The sequence below is a fragment of the Maniola jurtina genome, chromosome 7 (genome assembly GCF_905333055.1).
Source record: "Maniola jurtina chromosome 7, ilManJurt1.1, whole genome shotgun sequence".
NCBI lineage: Eukaryota > Metazoa > Arthropoda > Insecta > Lepidoptera > Nymphalidae > Maniola > Maniola jurtina.
In genome coordinates, this window is record NC_060035.1 from 6,800,323 (window position 1) to 6,824,052 (window position 23,730).

At 35.6% G+C, this 23,730-nt stretch overlaps 1 protein-coding gene across 4 annotated transcripts in view; it reads right to left on the bottom strand.

Moving 5' to 3' along the window:
- The window catches only part of LOC123867239, a 36,863-nt gene extending 13,721 nt beyond the window's left edge, over positions 1-23,142 (bottom strand). For 3 of the 4 annotated variants that reach the window (XR_006796366.1, XM_045909216.1, XM_045909215.1), the window contains exons 1-3: positions 22,944-23,141; positions 8,874-8,995; positions 7,549-7,657 (exon numbers count right to left, since the gene is read on the bottom strand). Coding sequence is in view for 2 of the 4 variants with exons in the window: in XM_045909216.1 (XP_045765172.1) it covers positions 7,549-7,657; positions 8,874-8,995; positions 22,944-23,006 (294 nt within the window). In the remaining 2 variants the exon portion in view is untranslated. Of the gene's footprint in view, positions 1-7,548; positions 7,658-8,873; positions 8,996-22,943 lie in introns of all 4 variants that reach the window. The other variant, XR_006796365.1, reaches the window with a different exon arrangement.
- Between the last annotated feature and the right edge of the window lie 588 nt (positions 23,143-23,730).

The following is a 23,730-nucleotide window of genomic DNA, read 5'->3' on the forward strand; positions in this document are numbered from 1 at the left end:
TTCAGGAATGTCGATGTCCGAACATTTTGCTGAGCAAGCAGAATCAATGCAGTCATTAACTATTGCCTTTAGTGAGAGAGATTTGGTCAATTCTATTATGCGACATTATGCTATAGATATACAGCGATTGTGGTTTACTAGAACAGAGGAAGTTAACATCATGAACGGAGCGAAATTTCTTCGAAACATAGAGCAAAATATTGTTGAAAAACCTAGGCAATTTACGAGAGGTAGTGTTAGTAATAATTACAGAGGTAGGCGATACAATGAGTCACCATCGAGACGACCTATTGTAGCAACAATGTCAACAAGAAGTTGGAGAGCTAGGGGAAATTCGACGAGGGGACGCGGCTATCGTGGTCGATTAGGTTCTAGGGTTAACTTTAACAGGCCTACGGTATCCGAATCTAAACAAATTAGGCCGGCTATCACGTTCGTGAAAGAGGGCGAGGATCTTACTGTGTCTAAGAATGTGGGGGAGGGATCATCAAAAAACTAGAATGCCCAACACAAACGAGGTCAAATCAGTTAGTCTTGTGTGGCACGGGCGTCAGAAAGACCTCAGATCACGAAAGGACAGGTGTAGTCTATAGGATCTTAATTAATAGTGGATGGAAGCCAGGACAGAGTCTGGGGACCGGAGATAAGGGACTTAAACGGTTATTAAGAGGCGGCGTTGATTATAACGAGTATAGTAGTCAATTTGAAATTAGGAGTATAGGAATCTTATTGGAAAACCAGTTTGAAAATGTAACAGAGTGTAATGAGTTAGGCGTGACTTGTGAAACTTGTATGAGGAGAGGTTTGAATGTGTACACAATGTATCATGAATTAGATGAACAAACCGATGTGAGTGTTGATTATTCATTACCTAGGTTACCTGAAGTATGTGTTAGACTGTATGGAAGAAGTATGAGTGCACTCATAGATACGGGAAGTCAGATTAGTGGAATAACTAGGGAATTGTACGACTCTATTCTAAGAGAACATGGGACATTGCCAGAGATCGCTATTCCAGCAATTCAAATACAAGGCGCGTTTGGATCGCGAAGTGAAAGCACGAATCGGTTAGTGCTAATAGAGTTTCAGTTAGGTAGTACTTTAGTTGAAGCACCTGTACTAGTTATGCGACGTCTTCCTAGGTCATTGATACTAGGATACGATTGGTTAGAGCGGGTAAAAGGAATAGTGAACTGTAATGGTGAACACACTTTGACTATTGAACATATGGGCGTTAGGTCTTGTGTTAGGCTGAATTCGGACTGCAAAATCGAAAGGTTAGGGGGAGAGACGAACGCAGCCACGATCAATTTAATATTAAATCAAAACTCTAGGCCAGTGGAACAAAGTGTATTAGACATGAATTTAGATAATGAGAAATTTAAGGGATTAAAATTAGATGACGCGAACTTAAGTAATGAACAAAAGGAATTATTACTACCTGTGTTAAACAAACACTGTAAGGTATTTACGGAAGGTTTAGGTTTGACAAACAAGTACGAACACGTAATTGAGCTATTAGACGAAACACCTTTTGTAAAACACAGTTATCCGGTACCTTTGGCGTATAGGGAACAGGTAAAGACCGAATTAGAAGAGTTAGAAAAACTAGGCGTGATCAGACAGGAAGCGACTCCTTACTGTAGTCCTCTCACTTTCACTAAGAAGCGAGATGGATCAATAAGACTCTTATTGGACGCACGAGAGTTGAATAAGAAAATGGTAGGTGACGCAGGCGCGCCTCCCCTCACATCTGAGATTTTACAATCCTTTCATGGTGTAAATTATATCAGTTTAATTGATTTGAATAATGCCTATTTTCAAATACCTTTGCATAAAGATTCTAGGAAGTATACTGGGTTCTCGTTCATGGGGAAGACGTATACTTATAATGTTCTACCTCAAGGTTTAAAGACTTCTGTAGCAGGGTTCTCGAGAGCAATGGATTATATCCTAGTAGGAGTACGAGAGTTTTGCGTAAACTATTTAGACGACATAGTCATATTCACTACGGGGGACATGAAGTTACACTTAGAACATTTAGATCGAGTGTTAGATAAATTAGAAACCGCAGGTTTAACTGGAAGGTTAGAGAAGTGTCGGTTCTTATGTGTAGAGGTAAAGTTGTTAGGACACATAGTAAATACTAACGGGGTACGTATGGATCCTGAACGGGTTAAAGCCATATTAGACTTCCCTATACCTCGGACTATAAAACAATTACGAGGATTTCTAGGATTAATAAATTATTTCAGAAGATTTATTTCAAAATATAGCGAAGAGGTTAAACCACTGTGTGACCTATTAAAACAAAATACGAAATGGTCATGGACAGAGGAAATTAACGATTGTTTTGAAAGGGTCAAGAAATTGTTTATAGACACGATACTTCTTGTACACCCAGATCCTAAGGGAACTTATTATTTACAAACCGATAGCAGTAATTTGGGGGTTTCGGGTTATGTCTATCAATTGAATGAAGCAGGTGAAGAACAAATATTAGGGTTCTGTAGTAAAGCATTGACAGAGACAGAACGCAAATGGACAGTTACTGAACAAGAATTATGGGCCATCATTTTCAGTTTGTCAAAGTTTGAAACATATTTGAGAGGAGCGAATTTAGTCATTAGGACTGATCATAAGAGTCTGATTTTCTTGCAGACGTGCAAACTATTGAGCGCTAGGATGATACGTTGGGTACATTATATAGGGCGATTTAATTACACAGTCGAACATGTGAAGGGTAAACTAAACATTGTAGCAGACGTATTGTCTCGACACTTAAAGGGGACCACTGATGTATTAACTAACAAGGTCACGGGGCCTGAAATGAATCTATTTAAAACATCATTAGGACGATTAGTGCGGGAGCGATGGAGAGAGATAGGTAGTTATCAAAGTCGCGACAAGACTGCTAGTGAGATAATTAGACGCGTGCAAACAGCAGACACTTCTGAACCAAAGTACTACGTGCTTAAAGAAGGGATTCTTTATAGAACAGACATAAAAGGGGATATCTTAAGATTATATGTTCCCGAGAACATACTAAGGGATTTGATAGTTAGCATACATGAAGAAGTAGGTCATTTCGGGCGATACAAGGTTTATGCTCTGATGAAACGTCAATATTATTTCCCAAATATGTCTCGTATAATAGGTCGTGTTGTAAGAGCTTGCGAGGCATGTCAAAAGTCAAAGCATGCTTTGGAAACGCACACGGGGCCGATAAAAACTGTAATAGCGAAGGAAATAGGGGAGAGAGTTTTTTGCGATATTTTTGGACCTTTACCGGCAGGACGATTTGGTTTTAAATACATATTCGTAATGCAAGATGCTTATAGTAAGTTAATCAGACTATACCCACTACGCCAGGCTAGTGGGAAGGCTACTTTAACTTGTGTAAAAAAGTTTCATAAGCAGGTCACAATTAAGACATTATGTTCAGACAGAGGCGCGAATTTTACTTCAAAAGTTTTCGAGTTAGGTATTCGCCAACTAGGTATCGAATTAACGCACACATCTGTTAGAAATCCGCGGCCAAATTCGACAGAGAGGGTTAATAAAGAGTTAGGTAGATTATTCAGGACGTATTGCGACAAATCACATCGTTCATGGGTAGATCTATTATCGGATATAGAAGATTGTTACAATCAGGTAATACATACTACAACGGGATATTCGCCAAACGAGATTATATATGGAAAACGTACTCTGCTATCGACTGATTTCAACACTGACTCATCGGTGAGGGCAGACTTACAGGGTGAACCGTTAGAACAGATTCGACAGCAGGCACGGCAAAACATAGATAAGGCGGCCGAAAGTAGGCAATTACATTATAACAAAAATCATAAGTTAATACAATTCGAAATCGGAGATTTAGTGAAACTTAAGACTTTTACGAAGTCAGATGCGGATAAAAAGTTGACAAAAAAATTCATGCGCTTATATGAAGGACCGTACATAATAGGGGCAGTTCCATATAATAATGTATATACATTAATAGACGTTCATACTGGTAAAGTTAAGGGTAACTACAATGCCATTCATTTGTTTAGGTACTATGTAGATAACTAGAAAGATAGGTAAAACTAGAGTATTGAAAGGAACAGAAGACAGGTAGTTTGGGGTACGCTAAACAAAGAGATACCTGAGTTAAGTAGTTATGGTCATGCCCGAGGGTATAATAGATAGGCGTGGGAGGTTTAAGACTAGCGCTCGAATACAGATAAGAAAAAAAAAAAAATAGATTTTGAAACGACTAGTACAGCTGCAATGAAAATAGGGGATTACTGCGTGTATTAAAAATCTATTTTGGGGGAGCGTGAGATGGCCTTGCCATCCGTCATACGGTTTTATGACTGTCGGAAATTTGAAGCCTTGCTCTTAAAAACAAAAATCTCGCACGAAAAGAAATAAATTAGTTAAGTTTCTGAGTAATTGTAGGAAAGGAAGTATAAAAAATAAAAGGGCAAAATAAATTGCTCTAAAGCTAAATTGCGTTAGGGTCGGTCATAAATTAGATAAAAGTCGTAAATTTTAACTTAGAAATCTCTACAAGTGTACAAAATTGTAATCACGTGTTATGAGAGTGGTCTAGACAAGGCAAGAGCGTGAGAAAGCAAAAGGTACGGCCCATTAAGGGATGTTTGAAATACATTTTATTTTCAGCCAATTAGCCATCAGCCAGGGTAATTCTGTGCGCAAGAGTGAACCAATCAGAAACCGAAATTTCGCTGGTTTTTTTTTTCATTTCAGATCATGGGCGTGAACAAACACATCCGTGTGGTGGGTTTAAGGCTACACTGGGGGACCGGGAGAGAACATTCGATTGAGGTCTGGCTCAACGTGCAGTAGAGCCTAACAGTGAATATTAAGTGTAGAAATATATTGCAATTGTATAGTTAATAATAGAAAAATTATAAATAGAATAAAATAGTGTGTATCCGGGCCAGCAGAAGCTGATATAGGGTGATGTACTAATTTACATTATATTTTAAACTAGATTATTTGAAAATCAGTTCCAAAAATCTTGAGTATAGAATTACCTCACAAACTAAACTAGAGATGGTATTTGAGATATTAGGAGGTGTTACAATATTGTGTATAGCTATTAGATTTTGAATCCGAAATTAGAGAAATGGGACATTTCTCTTTGTGGAACTAAGATTCAAATATATCTAGAACAAATAATGAATATATTATAATTTATACATAATGTGTGTTCTTAGACTTTTCTTTGTCATGTGTAGGGTTAGATTCATAGAATAATTAAAATTTATGGCATGTGTGTACCTATTTAGGACATAAGGTTATACATAATATCTAAAGCCGAAAGGGTTTTTCGTTCTGAATATTTGCTTTTCCCTTTCAATAATTAGTATGGCTTAGGAAGCAAGTATTCGGCCGGGAATTAATTAATATAATAAAGTTACTTAATTTCCAGTCTAAATAATAAATTCAGTTTCTCTTCTTTCTTTTTCTAAATACTCAACTGTATGAGTAAATAAACACTTATTTACCAGAAATAAATGCACTTGGGTATAACTGTCATCTTTTATTTGCTATATTTAGATACATTTCCTAGACATTTAATAATGGAGATTCAATTTGTTTGGAGGCTAGACTACCATATTATAATATTAACAAAGCCATTGATACAAAGAAACCATGTATCGAACTAACTTGAACTCCAATATTAAGATTTTCTCATATGACCTACATACCAATCACAATTCCTTTACTATTAAGTAAAATTTAGCCTAGTTTTTTTTTCAGCAATTCATCTAATTATAATACTAGCTCTTATTCAGCATTAAATAGGGATTATAATTGAATTAGCAGTCTAATGCAGTCCGATGGAATGACTTTTGTCGTTACGATTATTGATTTGGTAGAAAAATCACTCAATAGCTAAAATAAGGTGGTGTGCTATAAACTACTAGCTACCACGGTATAAACATCGTCTTCATCAACATGAACAGCTTTCACCGGCTCACTACTGAGCGCGGACTTCATAGAGAACTCTCGATCAAGTTTTCCTTCATCATATGGTATTTTATACCATTATGTGAAATTCTCACGATGGTTTTTCCGTATACTTTTACTATCACAAAACGATCAGTACCTAATTTACCAAGAATGCTCTCCACTACTAAAGATAATAGAGTCGGCTGAGTTCGAATCTCAGGCTAAAGACAAAGGGACCTTTTACTTTCGAGTAACAGCTAAATTTCATCTACCTACTAAAAATACCCTGAACGAGACAATGGAGTACACGCTGCCTCCGGAGGACAGATGGCGAGGCAGGTAGGTACCTTTTTTTTATTGTGTACCGATCTTTCCCAAACAGCATTTTAGGTAACATTATCTGTTAAAACCGACGCCAGCTGAATTTGTGAATCACCGAGTTTTGATAAGATAAAATTACTAGTTTTGCTGTACTTTGTAATTTCTTTGCTTGATATTTTATGGTACATGGTTGATTGGTGACGTACCAATAGCGAGATTCCGGCACAAAGCAAACACGTCATGTCTTTATACAGCTGGACTCTCCGAACTAATAAATTGGCCAATTTATTGACAATCAATCAAACAAATATATAAATATACAAAAATACCATGGTTTTGGGGCGAGCCCAGAGCTCATTGAAAAGAACCTAGGTTTCCGTACCTAGGCAATTGAAAACGCTTCGCAGCGAAAATAGGAGGGTCCAATTGCTGTGCCCCGCATAACATGGATCAAGGCTGAGGTTTCAGCGTAGGTATTTCCCCCGTGCTTAAGGAATGCCGGTTGGTCTCAAACCGATGGCCTAAATAAGGCAAATACACGTATCAACTGATTTTCCACACTAACAGGACGTTCTAAATTAGCAGATCTCTCCACTCATTATATCTATTTTGAGGAATTGAAATATTACATTAAATTTTTTTATAATTCAATCCGTGTAAACCTGTTAGCTGGTCGAGAAGTCTACGTGTTCACCCAACGTACTGTACCAATTAATTACTTGTAAATAACTCATGACTTAAATACCTAGGTGTTTCTATAATTCAGCTGAGTTTATTTCTTATTTTTATCTCCTCATAATGCCTAATCTTAACCACTAGTATAGACGATCACACCGTACCATCACAGCACACTCAGTACCTTCTTATAGCAACCTTTTACCAAGATTTGATCTGAATTTGAATTTTTGATGCTCTAGGTACCTTCGTGTTTTTATTTAGTACTAACTATAAAATGCCCAAAGATAAATATTTGAAAGCGAGTAATCGTCTAAATACGACTATCTAAATAGGGGGACAATAGATTAACTTTTTACGTTTCTGGTGGGCGAAAACCAGCAATTTTCAGGTTTTATATGATGCGTGAATAAAAACCATTGGTTATCTACCTATTCTCCATTAATAATGCCTTATTGGTATCTTTGGTGAGTTTTTCAGACTATTTTATTAGAATAACTATTAATTTACGTTCGTTACGTTACGTTTTTGAGTAATTGAGTATTTTGAGTAATTATAGAGAATTAATAGAATATGACTTACGTGGTTCCAGAATATCCCGCAGTAATCTGGCGAGCCCGCGGCAGCTGTGAGGCTTATGTCAAAAGTGGCCGACTCTGTGCCGTTCCCCAACACCATGCATGATGGAGTTCTGAAATGAAAATTGGTTATCTTATCTTGATTTGAAGAGCTGGTCCGTTTGAGTGAAAAACGGCAAAATGTAATGCGATAGGAATGAGATGAAGCCTATCTCATTAATTCGGGGTCCTTTCACGCTTGACGAGTCAAAAATACCTATATACTTTATAGAAATTTGTTTGAATAAAATCTTTTACTATTTCATTCATTCAAAATATCCAGATTCTAAGTTAAGCCGTACAATCTACATGTTGAAAAACAAGTACCTAGGTAAATGACGCTACTGTTTGCATACTTACCTACTTATTACAAACTCTTATAATCTCGAAAAGTGGAGGTAAGCGCTAACTTAATCTCTTGGGATTAGTCTCCACGCTATGGAAGCCAGTTGGCAAGCTGGTCTGGGTTAAGTTGGTAAAACACTTGATACATTACCTGTGCATCTCATATCATACAATCTTGGAATTCTCATTCCAATATTTTATTTTCACATTTTTCTCAAAAGTTTCAGGTTGCATTCCAGAGACGAATCTGGCTTCTAAAAGATTCATAGTGGTAGAAGTGGTAATAGAATATAAACCAGATTTGACTTCAATATGGTTTCAAGGACTGCTCTTGCAATTTTGATCTTTTGTTCAATGTAACATAGAACGGGTCTATCAATCAATTACTATATTTTCGTAACAAGCAATACAATAAATTAAATACAAACTATTGCGCGGCTTATATGACTATTGGCGAAATAATTTACATAATAGCCCGACAGTTGATGGGCAATATTTAGAATAAGCGATTCTACCTTTCTTGAATAAGTATGACAAATTGGACGTACTCTGAGTATACTTCTAAAAGGAGGCAAATGTGTTGTTTCCGAAAAAATGTTAGAAAAAGTAGTTACTTACCTACTTAGCAAAATTTTAAATTTCAATGCTTGCAACTACACTGTTTGAAGAATATTCTGAGGTTTTGTTTAATGGCAACGACAAGAGAAGAAGTAAGATGAAATACCTTACAGTACTTACCACCTAAAATTTGCAAAAAAAAAACCACCAAGGACCAGCTGGCAGGTTTAGGGACTATTGATATTGGCAATATTAATGTAACGCAGAAAAACTAGTTTAAAACTTTTTAGCCTGCAAGCACCTTCTAAAATTGTTTATCAGCTCTTGGAACACAAGGCACTGGTCCTTATGTCTGTGTGTCCGTGTAACAAGTTTGAAATAAATCACCTGAACTCTCTGGCATGCGCGACCCCATTGAAAGGCTGGCTGAAGTTGATCCTGATTGACATCACACCGGTCTTGCATGTCGCGCTAACTACTGGTGTGAAGTCGCCGCTGCTGTCCGTGTTCTGTAACCAGGACATGATAGCGTCTATTATAATATAGTGTGCCCATTTAAGGTGTAAGAGACGGGTCTGCCAATTTAATTTGGTTTTTCGCAATTTGCAAATTAATACGACAAAGTAGACTTGAGGCACTTGAATTGCGCCAAGAATTTTGCAGACAGACCCGTCTCATGCCCCTTAAGTATGTAGAAGCAGATATAAAGGTGCCTGTGTCTTTTGGATAACTGTAGCATTGACTTGATTTATAAAATCCAGACGCATTTCTTTAATCTTTAGGCATGGTTTACAAAGAAGTGGTGATGTCCTACATTTACAAAGTAGGCGTTCTGTGGTGGCGAGTGGCCGTAGCACAGCTTAAAATGCGCGTGACGTCAGCACACGGCAGCATCGGGCGTAGAATTAGCAATCAGACAATTTCTGCTGACGCTATCAGCTATTCTTCGATGCGGCCAATGCAGCTGAATCTGTCACACTCATTTTAGCATTGAAAATGCTTTGCGTGTGCTTATCTCTGGCGTCACTTACCATCAGCTGTATGTTTTATAGGTATAGACGTTTTAAATTGTAATTCTCACCTAAAGGCAAATTGCAGTCGAACGCAGAAAACGAAGCACATCGAGTCAGGGCCACTTTACGATACGATGTAGCCTGAAGTAGGTACTTTAAGGTCGTGACTCGGGCCCTAAGGGCGACGAGAGCGCACGATCCCATCTACACGACCCAGCTTGATAGCTTCCTAACATTACTCAAAGCCAAGTACAACTATTACGCCATTACGTAGGTACCATGGAAATGAGTTACATGCACTTAGACCCTACTCGGAATAATCTTTTCTGAGAATAATTCCCTTCTTTTATAACGTTTGTTCAAGCAGTAAATTACGTTTGATAAATTTTTTTATGTCTATAAATAACTTTACGATTTATTAATTGCAATTAATATTTGGACTCTAATAACTCAAGTGTATTCTAATTTAATAGGTAAAGTCGCATCTAAAATTATTATGAGTTATGACGGAGGAATATTTCAGCAAGGCAGATTTCTGCTAACAACTCCTAGTTCCAATTTATTGGGTATAGGTAATTTGTATTTTACTAACATATTGATTACATACCTACTCGGAGTGTTTAATCTATCCAAGATGACATAGCAAAACCATAAATACCCTTATTATTAAACCTTATTATTATTATTAAATACCCTTATTCCTTCCCTTTTTTAGTAACAGGTTCGATTACGGCAAAAAAAAAAGAAATTGGTAGGTAAGTTATTTTAAACTCATTGGTTATATGGGTTCATGATCATTCAGATAAATATACGAGTATGTCACAATTTATCCACGGAATATGTAGGTAAGTCCAACCGCGTGAAGCCGGTCGGATCAACTAGTTGGCTGTAATTTTAAAATGAAATACAATACGTAATATGATCTCATTTCTTGGGAATGAATTTTTTGCCCGATTGATATCGTAGATTACAATAATTAATTACTAGCCTACATCGTTATACTTACTCGACACAGCGGACCGTATTTTACTTGTCTGCGAGTCTTGACGTCGACATACAGCTGAACAAGAGGGAATATTGTTTGCCCTAGGCTTAACTACCAGACTGCTTGTACGTTTTTACAAACAAGACAATATTCTGAAGCAATTGTAGGGATAGATGAGATAATATAAAAATAGATAAGCTGTTATAAGTTTGAGAATTGGGTTTGTAGTGGTTGATAACAAAGGATCATTTGATTGGTTTCCTATTTATCGTAAACACCTGTGAATGAATGGATGAAAACACAGATGAATTTTTAATATTTTTCTTCATTAGTTTGTATACCACCTATTTAGATTAGAAGTAGGTACCTACCTATCTACTGGTGGTACTGTCCTAACAGGCTGAGGTCAACGGACGTCTGGCCTCTTAGAAACAGGTCAATTCTCGACAAGTTACCTATTTAGGCTCTTCGATTGTTCGAACATTTTCGTATCTACCTAATTGGATTCTTAAGATATTATCAGATAAATATCAGAGCCAATTAAAAAAATCATACAGTAAAAAGTACTAGGTATTTATGGTTAGTAGTTTTCCTGGTTCTGGAGAAACGTAGTTTTTTACCTAATTAGTTTTTTATAAAATGTGTTTTTTCCTGTAGATATACAGATATTCTATTTGAATTAAGCTTATTTGGTTTAAGCAGCTTTAAACTGACACACTTTCATAAAGCTAACGTTTTAGATCGTTAGTTATTATTCACAATCGAAAACCTGAACAAAAGCTAAACCTTGAAGGCTATCCGTATTATTTGCAATCAATACAAAATGTTATTAAATATTTTGTAGAATGGTGAATTATATTGAGGATTCAAAAGCACTTGTAAAAGTTTATTTAAATAAAATGTATTCTATTCTATTTTAAAACAATTTAAATGCAAGAAAATAAAATAATGCTTCTCAACTTTAAAGTACAAGGTTAGGTATATACCTACACTTAGATAATATATTAAGTAGGTTTCCGTAGTATCTATATCTCTACTTAGCGATTATTATTTTTAAGATTCTCGACGTAAAAAAATGGCTTAGGTATTTGTGAAATATCATGATATTTAGTGGTACTGACTGTACTCTAAACAATAATAATACCTAATCAGTAATCACATACAATTTTACAATTGTTCTACTAGGTCATCATGCAACCTCACTATCATTCACCTAACGGTTTCTTTTTAATGAATTTAAAATCACAATAAGCCGAAAAAGGGTTATACCAACATAACTGGTCTTTCGTTAGCGAAGCGGAAGTTACATTCTATGAAGAGGTTCAAAGAGTTTGTGCAATCCATTAATACGGGTAGGTACGCAATCATTGGTTACATTACCTGAGACTTTGCTCATGTACCTTACCTAGAGTGGAAAATATTTCAATAGAGATATAATTTTCTATATCTCAACGGTCAGGGAGTGATCTGAATTAGTGAAGGCTGAAAGCATGATTGAGAATATTGAATTTCGAAAAGCAATTCTGTATGTCATTTATAGGTATGTAGGAGAATCGTGGGTTGACGCAAAGCATTAACTTTCATGTAGGCAGCAAAATTTTTCTATACATTAAGATAACTACAGGCAGCATTTTCGCGTTATAGTATTTATAGTAATACATTCATCAATAGAATACATAGGTTTGTAGAGCAGTAAAAAAATTGCCTTATTAACCGTTGAATAGAGAACCGTTTCTCAATTTGTTATTGCTGTCTTTATTATGTTGTGTGCAATCATGTTAATGGTCTTACTAACTAAATGAATATTGATGTGAAGTTTTGTAAAGATAAACAATCGAATGTGTACAATTCGGCGACTAATCCAGAAGTTATAGTCACAATAACTTATATTATTCAAAATAGATACATAATTTGATTATGGAGGTAGGTATAAATACACAGAGTTATATACTAAAACAGCTGTCAATTAATTATTAGTGAGTACATATTGTAGAATTGAAAAGTTACAATTTCTGTAATTTGAAATGTAATAGTGTAATGTCCAATGGAATTGAACAAAAATCCAAGGACAGAAAAGTACATGAAACTTCATGTAAAAACTTTCGTAACAACAATATTTATTTAACATAGTTTTTCACAGTATTGCGTGAAGAGCAAAATGGTATCTATGCTATATCTGGCTTGCACCTATTAATAATAAGTTACAAAAGACGAACGATAACTTTATCCTTACATGGATCTCATTTGACGTAACTGCTGAGCCGACCGGTTTGGTTAGCACCAATATTTCTTGCGACTTCGTCATCTTGACCGATTTAGGAAGATTTTACGAGTAGGTTGAAAACAAAAAAAAAACGAGCATAATAATGATCTTTTCATATCTTTGATCTATATTTTATTTCATACTAGACAATCAAAGTTTACTTCTCGGTATGTTTTTTGTACAAGGACTTGCATGATGTTCATGTTGTTTTTGACTGTCTGACATTATATATACCTACTTAGGTTAAATATAAAAATTTAGGCTTGAGTATTCGAGAGGATGCCTTATCTAGACACATTTATTAGTTTTTATATTCTTGTCGAAGTTGTCACTATTTTCTTACCTATCTTCTCTTATCTTTATCAATACTGCTTAAGCTTTACTGCTTAATATTTAGCGTTAAGTTATACCTACATACTTATCTCAGGGTCAAACGTCAGAGTTATCATCATCATCATCATCAACAGCCCATCACGCACACTATTATGTATATATCACCCATCACGTACGAGCCGCCTCTCAGAATGAGAAGAATGAAATTGAGAATGACAAAAGTAAAATTAACACATAGTTTTGGGATACCTAGTATATATTTATACCAACTTAATCTTTATTTGACGTATTGTTTGCGAAGTAAATACGAAATTAAGGATGGTTATTGTGTTTTGCGCGTACAAATTTGTGATTTCCCACGGACACATTGTTGGAAACATCTAAGCGAAGTTTGTGAATAGGAAGTAGTCAATGATGATTGCTATGTATGAAGCGGAGACGAATGGATTGATGGAACTAATGGCTTGCCATTATTTTGTCTTTTATCTAATTCCTTTATAGAAATCGTTGAAGTGACAACAAGTCGAATCCACTTTTAGGCTCTTCACGCACTGCATACGATCCAAAATCAAGAATTCTCGATCCAAAGTAGGCGTAGTACCTACCTACTTAGTTTTTGTACCAGGGGTTGAAATATGTCTGATTAATTATTTATTAGATCTGAATTTCATTTTCCAAAGCCAAGAATATCTCCAATTTGGAACCATCGGTGTACTTGTTGCTTGCGCACTGCGTCCGATCTGAATCCGAGCCGTCATGTGGACGGGCGGCGCGGTGGCGGCAAGCAACCTTTAAAACTTCATGGTACCTTAACATGTAAATATTTAAATCATCTGATCTGAACAGAAATTTTTTTTTTTGTTTCAGCTCAGTCTTCGGATCCGCACTCTATAGAGATTAACATAGATTTTTGTGTTTCCATGCATTTACAATGACGCTTGATTTTTCTGTTGTCACTAAAGCACCAGGTTTCTTCAATACACCTGAAATCAGACAAGCCTATTACAAGTCAAAGCGTTAAGTTTAACAATAATGCGATGGAATACCTACTCCTTTTGTGCTTGTAAATTATTTCAACGCTTTGACAAGGACGTGTCAGTCGTTGTTATTTTGTTATTGTAAGTAAATTATTGTCGGTCTAATCTTCATGATATTATTAGTTGACTTTTTAAAAACAAAAATGAAGCAGGTAGGTAATATGATGTAAATACGACAGATAAACAACGCCAATATGAATAAAAAATCGTCCTTTGGATCGTTGTGAATTATTCTCCTCTTGCCGAACTCAAATCACTTGAACGGCTTTATCAGTTTTATTTTAGACAATAGTTATTGACCGTTTATGTTCCACCGATGACCCTACTGATGAAGATAATGTAATTATGCTGTCCTTGTTAGTCAGCTTGGAAATTACGAAATAGCAGTATCTGATAGATGAAATGATAGAGTTTAGTGGTCGAGGTGCAGCGCACGGTGTCCAAAGTTGTGGAGGAATATAATGGTCTTTATTGTGATTGGAATAAAGAATATAATAAAGTTGCTTGCAAGGCCGATTGTGCTTCCGCGAATATCGTTATCATAGATCGACCCGCGCTAATCAGAGCGTTTCGTGAACCACACACCTAATGTTTTAGTCAAGACCGAGTGTTACAAAAATATTGCGTAAGTGTAAAGGAAAATAGGCATATTTCCGAGTTACAATTATAATGCAAATGTGTAGTAAGCTACAACTTACCCATTGGCATTTCGCATAATCGCTATATGAACTATACCTATCCAGAATGAAATCTGATCACCCAGACTCCTCACAGTTTTGTTTATTTGACCTACACGAATGGACCGAAAAAGTTTTGGCTTTGGACTAAGCGTTCTCGGCAATCCTGAAGACTGTCCAGGTTCCAGGCATATGGTCTATGTGACGGCATTTGGACTTTGGACTAAGTTATAGATAAAGACTTCATGTTTCAAGTCGGTTATCCCAAAAGATTCGCTACGACGCCAATTTTCTTTTAATTTTCTTTTCGTACTACCTAATGACCAATGTTACACGGATTTTACATCTTTAGATCATATATTGAATAGTCTGCAATAAGTTTAACGTAATAAAGCTCTGATGCTAATTTGAAATCCTATTTAATGACGATGTTTTGCTGTCGTAAAACACCACTGATATTCCTATAATAATACTATTTATATAGAGCGCTAGATCTGCCATTGACGACGTGTTTTTGAACTTGATTATTGTCATTTTGGCGCTGATAGTAGCAGTGAGACTCGGAACTAAATGTTAGTCATGAGACATTTGTCAACACGATGACTATTTGACACAAAGTATTAATTTTAATTCCCAATACGCTCGATGGTAAGCTTCGAATCGGCATTCGGCACACAAAAGGACAGTCAATTTGTATAGACAGCACATCTAGCGTACCTATGTAAATTCTATTGTTATATGTCTATGTAAATTATCGTTAACGCGACGAATAAAGTAGTAGGTAAGGAAGATGTGACCTCGATTGGTGTCGTAGAGGCCGTTGACGACGAGGGCGTAAACACTTAGCTACTTACTTATTACATGATCGTTTGTTTCCTAGTTGTTACAAGCGTTAGGTAATTATAACAAGTTCTTTGATGGGTTAAAAACAATCAGATATTCCACTCTCAAATTTTTATCGTATTACCCTACTATTAATAACTGCCCAAAACTTCGTACCCATAATACATCATAATATTATAGAGATTCGTAACCAATGTAGGTTTTTTTTTTATTTCTTGTTTAAAGAGCTGGGTCACTAGCGTGACCATGTGGCTCTGGTAGGTGCATACTATCCTATTCTAACACTTAAAACTATATCTACATACTATTAACTATTACCTCTAAATGTAGGTTTTATGTATATCTATAAAGTTACCATACGAACATTTAATTAATAAATGGAAACGCCTTATTTACTATATTTCTATGAGGATTAGTAAGCACAATTTGTAAAGGCAGGAATAATACATTGTAGCAATTTATATCTGCATGCTACTTTTGGTTGTTATTTATTAGGCTTTCGCGTGGCAGGCTGGGATTCCGGCGCTATGTTGTACAATGTCAAGTTGGTATAAGTTTTTACTTTATACCCAAATGTATATCTAGTGTGATATTTCTATACAAAATATCAGTAAATATACTATAATATTTCAGCGTTTATTAAGACGATCGCAGTCGAGTTCTAGTTTTTAACTTTATCTTGTTAACTTGATAACTAAAATTAGCTGAGCTGTAATATTGATGATTATTATCAGCGATATAAATATAAAGTAGGCAATTGTACCTACTGTACATAGGTATGTACTTATTATGCAATAATAATTAAAATATTATTATAATGTGTATAATTAATGGTTTTTGTGTGGTTTTGTGAAGCATCGCTGGGCCGTATGCCATCCATAACCATGCCATTGTGTAAGAATGTTCACGGACGGTTGCAATGGAGGAAGACATTAGACCTTATCAATTATTATCATTTCCAATGTTTCAAACATAAGGTAAACCGTAAAATATAATCCGGCCTACTTACCTAGTGACATTGAACATTTTTAATTCAATCGTTAATCATAATTTTAAATACTTACTCAAATATTGCATTCAATTCGACCTTTAAGTACATATCAGTTATCACCTATAACAAGGCTTTACTTTGCAGATAAAAAAGGTAATGGCAATCACTACCAAAATTATATAATGCGAAAGTATGTTTGTTTGTTGGTTTGCAACGTCATTTTTTCCATGAACATTTCCTTTCAAGACCGAGAGTAGCATATAGGCTACTTTTTACCAGGTTCAAAAAATCTGTTAAAAGTATCCTGAAAAAGCATGGATTACACAACCAAAGATTTAATTATGTAAATGATAAAGGAGCGTGGATTTAACCTGCTTTTTGCTCCAACAATGAGCGGGACTGCAATTACACGGCATAATATTATCAAATGCTTTGAAAAGAGCAATTGCCGAGTTTCTTGTTGGTTGATCTTGGTAGGAAAGGCATTCCGAACCAGTGCAGTGGTAGATGCATTTGACGATTCAAAAGTAGGTAGGTACTTGTAAAAGTGCTTTGAATAAAAAATATTTTTGTATTCTAGAGTTCCCATGGGATTTTTAAAAAACTTAAACCACGCGAACGAAGTCAATGGGCATCAGCTAGTTTATTATAACTAAATAGACAATATGAAAATCGTATTGGTTAATAATACTGTAAATACTTAACTATAGGTAATTTTTTGATCCCCAAACTATGTAGTATCGAATATATTGTGGGCATCGAGTGTGGGGTATTTTTATTAATGTCATTCTTATACCACAGGGACCCTGAGATACAGGTTTTGCAAACTTAATTCAGGGCCCCCGGCACAATTTGTAAAAATACTAAGAACAAATAAATCATTTAATGCCCATAACTAACTACTCGTACATGATAAGTGGAAAACGTGTAGCAACATAATTTAAAGTACTCTCTAATAAAGTACCTACCTAGCATCACATGCATTGTATAATCGGCACAGTAGGAATCGCCTTGAATATTATTGTTATGCGATGTACACGCTCGTATGGCATGTTTAGTGCCTACCTTCATGTCACCATGAAAAACGATTTTCACACCGTTATCCTGTTGCAACTTCTTATCGTAAACTTAGTAGTATTTTTTATAGATCAACCGAGTAATACGACCTAACCGTAGGTCAAGTTTATTTCAGTAAAGATAGTACTCTACCTAAGTGATGTCCGTATAATTATTAGGTACATATTATTACAGCAATGCTGCAGCAGTAGATGTCCAACTCTTAACAGGGCTCTCTCCGTCACTCGTTTCATACAATAGTAGTTCCAATTTCATTTGAATATTAAGCAACCAAAGTCCATGAAATTTTGCAGACATATTCTAGAAACTAATATCTGTGTCTGTGGTGTTTTAGATTTTTCTAAAAATATGTAGTTTTAAAATTACAGGGGCTCAAAGATTTGTATGAAAATTTGTAAGACCGCGTAACTTTGAAACCGAATATTTTTACAGAAATCTGGAAAACCACAGACATAGATATTAGTTTCTAGAATATGTCTGCAAAATTTCATGGACTTTGGTTGCTTAATATTCAAATGAAATTGGAACTACGATTGTATGAAACGAGTGACGGAGGAGCCCTCTTAATAGAAATATAGCTCTGACAGAACTAATGTACATGAGTACATTATATTATTATGACCAATTTATCACCATTCCTTTAGCTCTTCACACTTTAGCCAGAAAAATAGAAACACGAAATTTAAAAAATTCCCGTTAAAGGTCACTGGAGTCGAGTCTACTTGTATAGTGACGAGTAGAATAAATATTTTCAAAGCACCATCAGGTGCCTATGTTTTTAAAAGGCGAGTTGCAGTCGCCTTGAGGGCTTTATTAATATGCGATGCACGCCACCCTCGTATGACATCTTTTGTACCATTTGTTTACCGAGTAGATACCTCATAATATTATACATCACTATTGATTTTGTACCTTATTTGTACCTGGAGGGATTATTTCTTCACTGCGTTTAGTAAATCCATGCTACGATTATAAATGCGAAAGTGTGTCGGTCTGGCTTTCTCTCTGTTACCTTTTTATGGCTCAACCGTTTAATCAATTTTGACGAAAGGTTCAGATATAGCTTGCATCCCGGAGATTGACATAGGCTTATCCCAGAAAAATCAAAGACTATCCTCGGGATTTTTAAAAACCTAAATCTGCGCGGTCCTTGGCGCGGGCGGTATCTATCTATTTTCTCACATTATATCTAAATATGTATAGATGTTTGGTATTTCTTCACGCTATAGTGACAGAACCGATTCGGCCTTTATCCTGAACTTACACAATATAAGCTACTTTTAATCCCGGAAAATCAAAAAGATCCCGTGGTATTTTTAAAATACCTGTATCTACGCAGACGAAGAATCTACGTATGAAATATGTATCAAATAAAATAGTATTAAATTCATTTATAGGTTGTTAATTTTGTTATCTATTTTAATAGCAAATGGAATACAATAAATCGCGTGTAGGTATTTAACCTTCGATCACGACCATAAATGAATAATTTATAAAATTGTTTCCGAAGTTAAATAATATAAAACTGATTCATTGGGTACTAAAGAATCAACCTGCTATGTATGCTACGTGAGTCAATATACTCGTACTTGAGTCACAGTTGGTTTCCATGAATGATAGCAATGCCGGTATTTGTTCTTTGTAAATAACAGTTTTTATGTAACAGTAATACCAATTAATTGAGAATTATAACCTCGTATAAAATATATATACTATTTTGTATATAAATACATCGAATTAAGAAACTGGTCCTTTATGATTATCATTATCATCATTTCAGCCTGCGAACATAAGCCTTTCCCAAAGAGCGCCACTACACCCGTCCTTAATCTTCCTCACCCAACCACTTCCTGCTACCCTCCGTATATCGTCGGTCGCTGAAGGGTTCCTCACACTACGCTTACTTGTTCGCGGTCTCCACTGTAAAATTTTCCGGCTCCAGCTGTCATCATTCCTACGTCAAGTATGGTATGCTTTTGTCACCTCCACTTGATGATGGTTTGGTCTATGTCAGTGACTTTAGTTCACCAGCGGATCTCTTCCTTTTTAAATCTTTTAGGGAAACTCGTAAAAATGTTCCATAGTTCGATGAGTGACTCTAATTAATTGGTGATGGTTTAAACCCTTTGTCAGTGTCCACGTTTCAGCGCCAGAAAACGCGAAGGACATGCTAATTAAGACTTTCATCTTTAGGCATTGAGGTATTGATAGTGAGGTGACCTTTCATCTTTCTCCTATTGAGATGAGATAAATTTTCCAAATGCTGTCTAACAGCCGTTTTTCAAGCAAAACATTAATTTTATCACACTGGCATTCAAACTCTATTAAAGACAAAAGAAAATATGTAGCTGTGATTAAAACTTCAAATGAGGTCCGCAGACTCCATCTTCATCTTTAAACACGTATAATTAATTTGCAATAATTGCAACAATATTCAAACCAATCTTGCGAACGGTTTAACTTTCAAGCATTAGTGATTATTATTTATTTATTGGGGCGTGCGTAGGCGGTAGCCTTGCCAATACGCCTTGTGTTCTGGCATTGGTCTGTAATCTGTATGTCTGTAACTGCGCCTTATACGGGCCAGTTGTACAATTCTTTGTATGTAGGATTAAGACTGTCAAGAATTTTAGAAACAACTAAAGTAGCTATAGTATGAATTATAGTCAAAAGTTGAATCCTAAGCTCAAAACTCTGGTCTGGGAAGAAATCTTAGTCAAAGGCCAAATCAACCTTTAATTAATATTTGGTCACCTGAGAATTATTGACAAATCGAGGTGTTGGGTTTTTGTAGATAACTTTAGGCTTTTTTTTTTCTCTCTCGTCTGGCTTTACAAAGATTAGCCAATGTCAAGTTTGTAGTTATTTGTAACAAGTTAGTTAAACTATACAAGTATGGACCCCGTCTGTGCCGGCGCTCGCCGACACACGCATGGCACCCCCTTATAGAGCGCTTTCCAGTCAGTTTTAACAAAAAAAACACTTCAAACAGGCAGAGCACGCCCGCCAGCTAACACCAACACAGACGAAGTCAACTCTAGGCTTAGGTAGATAGAGCGTCGGTAACGATGTAACCAGTTCCTAATCTGTGCCTTGGCAGTCTACTGAAGCGATTATGTTAACAGCACTACAGCACTATAGGTACAGTAGTCAATTTCATAGCACAATATACCTACTTCTATTCTTCGAGATTTTATTTCCGTTCATTCTTAAAGCTTGGAGCTTTGTAGAGAAACAAATGGCGTGCAGGTTCATAATCTGCAAACTCGAGTTGAAATGGGTCATTTTTCTTAGTAACCAGCGTTAAAATAGGCACCTACTGGATAAGTTAAACATGTCTACCCCTATTTCGAATACTGCAGCTGTGCACGCCACAGACAGAGTGACCGATTATTTAGTTGAAGAAAACTCCATTCTAGAAAATAATCTTTTTCAAAAGGAAAATCTGGAAAGAAAATCAAGACATCTTGAAGCCTAGTTTCAAGCTACTCGCACTTAGGTACTTATTTAATTTTTCGCTTTTCCGAGTGGATGTCCTGAACTTTTTGTATTTGATTTTACCAAAATACCTTGATCAAATCTCGAGACTAGGTAGCTCTACAAATATTTGAACTTCTAATTTTCTACCTTATAAATCATCATCATTATTAGATATATAACAATGGCTGGAAGGTGTACGAAGTTATAAATATTTAAACAACTGCGTAGGTGACTATACGTTCAACGGAGTAATAATGCCTTAGGAATGTGATGTTCATCCGCTTTAACATTTCTTTACTTTAATGACAATTTATTTAATAATAAATAATTAAGTACTATAATTATAAATTTGTTATTAGTTTTATAATTCGGCTTCAATAGCAATTGGTTTGAGTAAATGAATATCAAACTCCGAAGCTAAAGAAAATCTGACAAAGAACATACGGTGAAATTCTTTAGAACTTACGTAGTTACCTGCTTATTGTTACAAATTATATAGTACGTAGGTATATTGATAAAGAATACTTACAGTAATTTATTTATAACTAAATGATAGCTGCGGCTTCGTCTGTAAGTATGTAGAGTTTTTCAAAAATTCCGTGAGAACTCTATGATTTTCCGGAATAAAAAGTATCTTCCGTCGCCGGGATGCCAGAATCTATATATCCGGTCAAAGGGACAGGGGTCATGGAAAGCTAACAGACAGACAAACATACTTTACAATAAAACTATAAAATTAGGTATTCGATTGAAATTTTGTTAATTTTTCAAGTTTTTTATAATTTTACAATAATTAGAATCCAGGCTTAAAATAAATTAAAAACCGTTTTCAAGTATTTATAATTTATCTTCTGTAAGTTGTGAGACATAATATACCATATACTCATATTCGTTATATGCGGTGTGCGTATCTAGGTTAGGCATTATGCCATGCTGACTGCTGTTACGCGCACATGTGACTCCATGAATGAAGAAATATAATATAAGTAGTAAACTCACATATTTACGTATTTATAGTAGCGGAGTAGGTATTATATTCTTTACTGAAATTGTAAATTAGTCATGTTTTATGCTCTGATGAATACGAAGTGTTTTGACTTTTAACAAATTTTACCTATAATTTACTGCCTTTGTGGAAATTATTACTACATATTATGCCTTCCTAGAAATATTTTCCGTGTTTTATCTACATATCAAAATAAGCAGTACCGTTTTGCTGGTCGTTGAGGTCTTTCAAAATTAAGCAAAAAACCCTGAAGTAGGTATTTGTTGGAATATGCAAATGCTTAAAAACTGGGAAATTAAAGTTTTATGTACCTACCTGTCGGTCGTGGACCGTGGTCTCGTTATGGCGCAAAAAATCAGCCACATTTTTCCAACAAGAATAAGTTACAATGTTTTGTCCAAGTTTTTTAAAATAGTTATTTACTTACTATTAAAGCTATTAATAAAATTTGTATAACACCTAGGTAGGTAGGATATTTATATTAAATTTTCCTTAAGTATATAAATTCTGTACTACTGTAGTATAGTAAAATTTTACAGTAGGTAATTGTTTTCGTTTTCTTAAATATCACTAGTAGTGATGACGACATAAAGCTTTTTCAGGTTTCTTTGTAAAGATGTTTCCTCAAAATAGGTCGAAATACGAACCTGTTCTTTATTCAAAGTGATCTAAAGAGTGAGATCATCTGCACCCCTGCGTCTGTCATTATTAGGCGCGTAGGAATGGCCAATAAGAAAAACAACAGATGTTACCTGCGCAAGCGCCGTGGCCAACAGCGTGTAGACGAAAGCACACCTCCTTATTAGGCACAACATCTTGCACAAGTTTTCTTTCAATTGTCACAAACTTTAGGGCTTAGGAATTGAAGGCACGCGCGGTCAGAGTATCATGGCGGCCGGTCGAAGCGCGGAACGGAGCGACACTGCCTCCGCACGTCGCGTTACGAGAACAACAAACTTTACTTTCTGCGAGCGGCCGCGTTCACAATTACGTGCACTATCAGCAATAACTTGACACAATTTTCAAAGCCCGCCTTTAGCTTTATTTAGCTTATACTATATTGGAGGATTTGAACTACGGGCGAAAAAGTGATACCTAGCTATGTACTCGTAGAGGTTTATGGGAGAACTCTGAAAATCTAACTGAGTATCAGATAAAAAGATTTTCAGTGATCTCCCATCAACACCCATCTATTTTCATTTTTCACCCTGATTATCACGTAGTTTAAATCTTCTGGGTTCCCCTGCCAATAAATACTCAAATACATTAACTTTGCTTACATTATACTTATCACCATGCTTTTGGAATCTTATTAGATTCCATATATGTATTTTCAAAGCCTGTCTTATGCTTATCTGCTTGACTGGCACTAGGTTTTTCGGCACCTTATTTGCCTTTTTGATTACGCTTGATATCCAAATAACTATCTAAGTACTAAGTACCTATGTTCTTATCAACTCTACATTCATTTCTACTCTGTTGAGTATGAAGAACCTAATAATACTCCTCTTGTAAGAATTATTTTTTATGAGATATAAC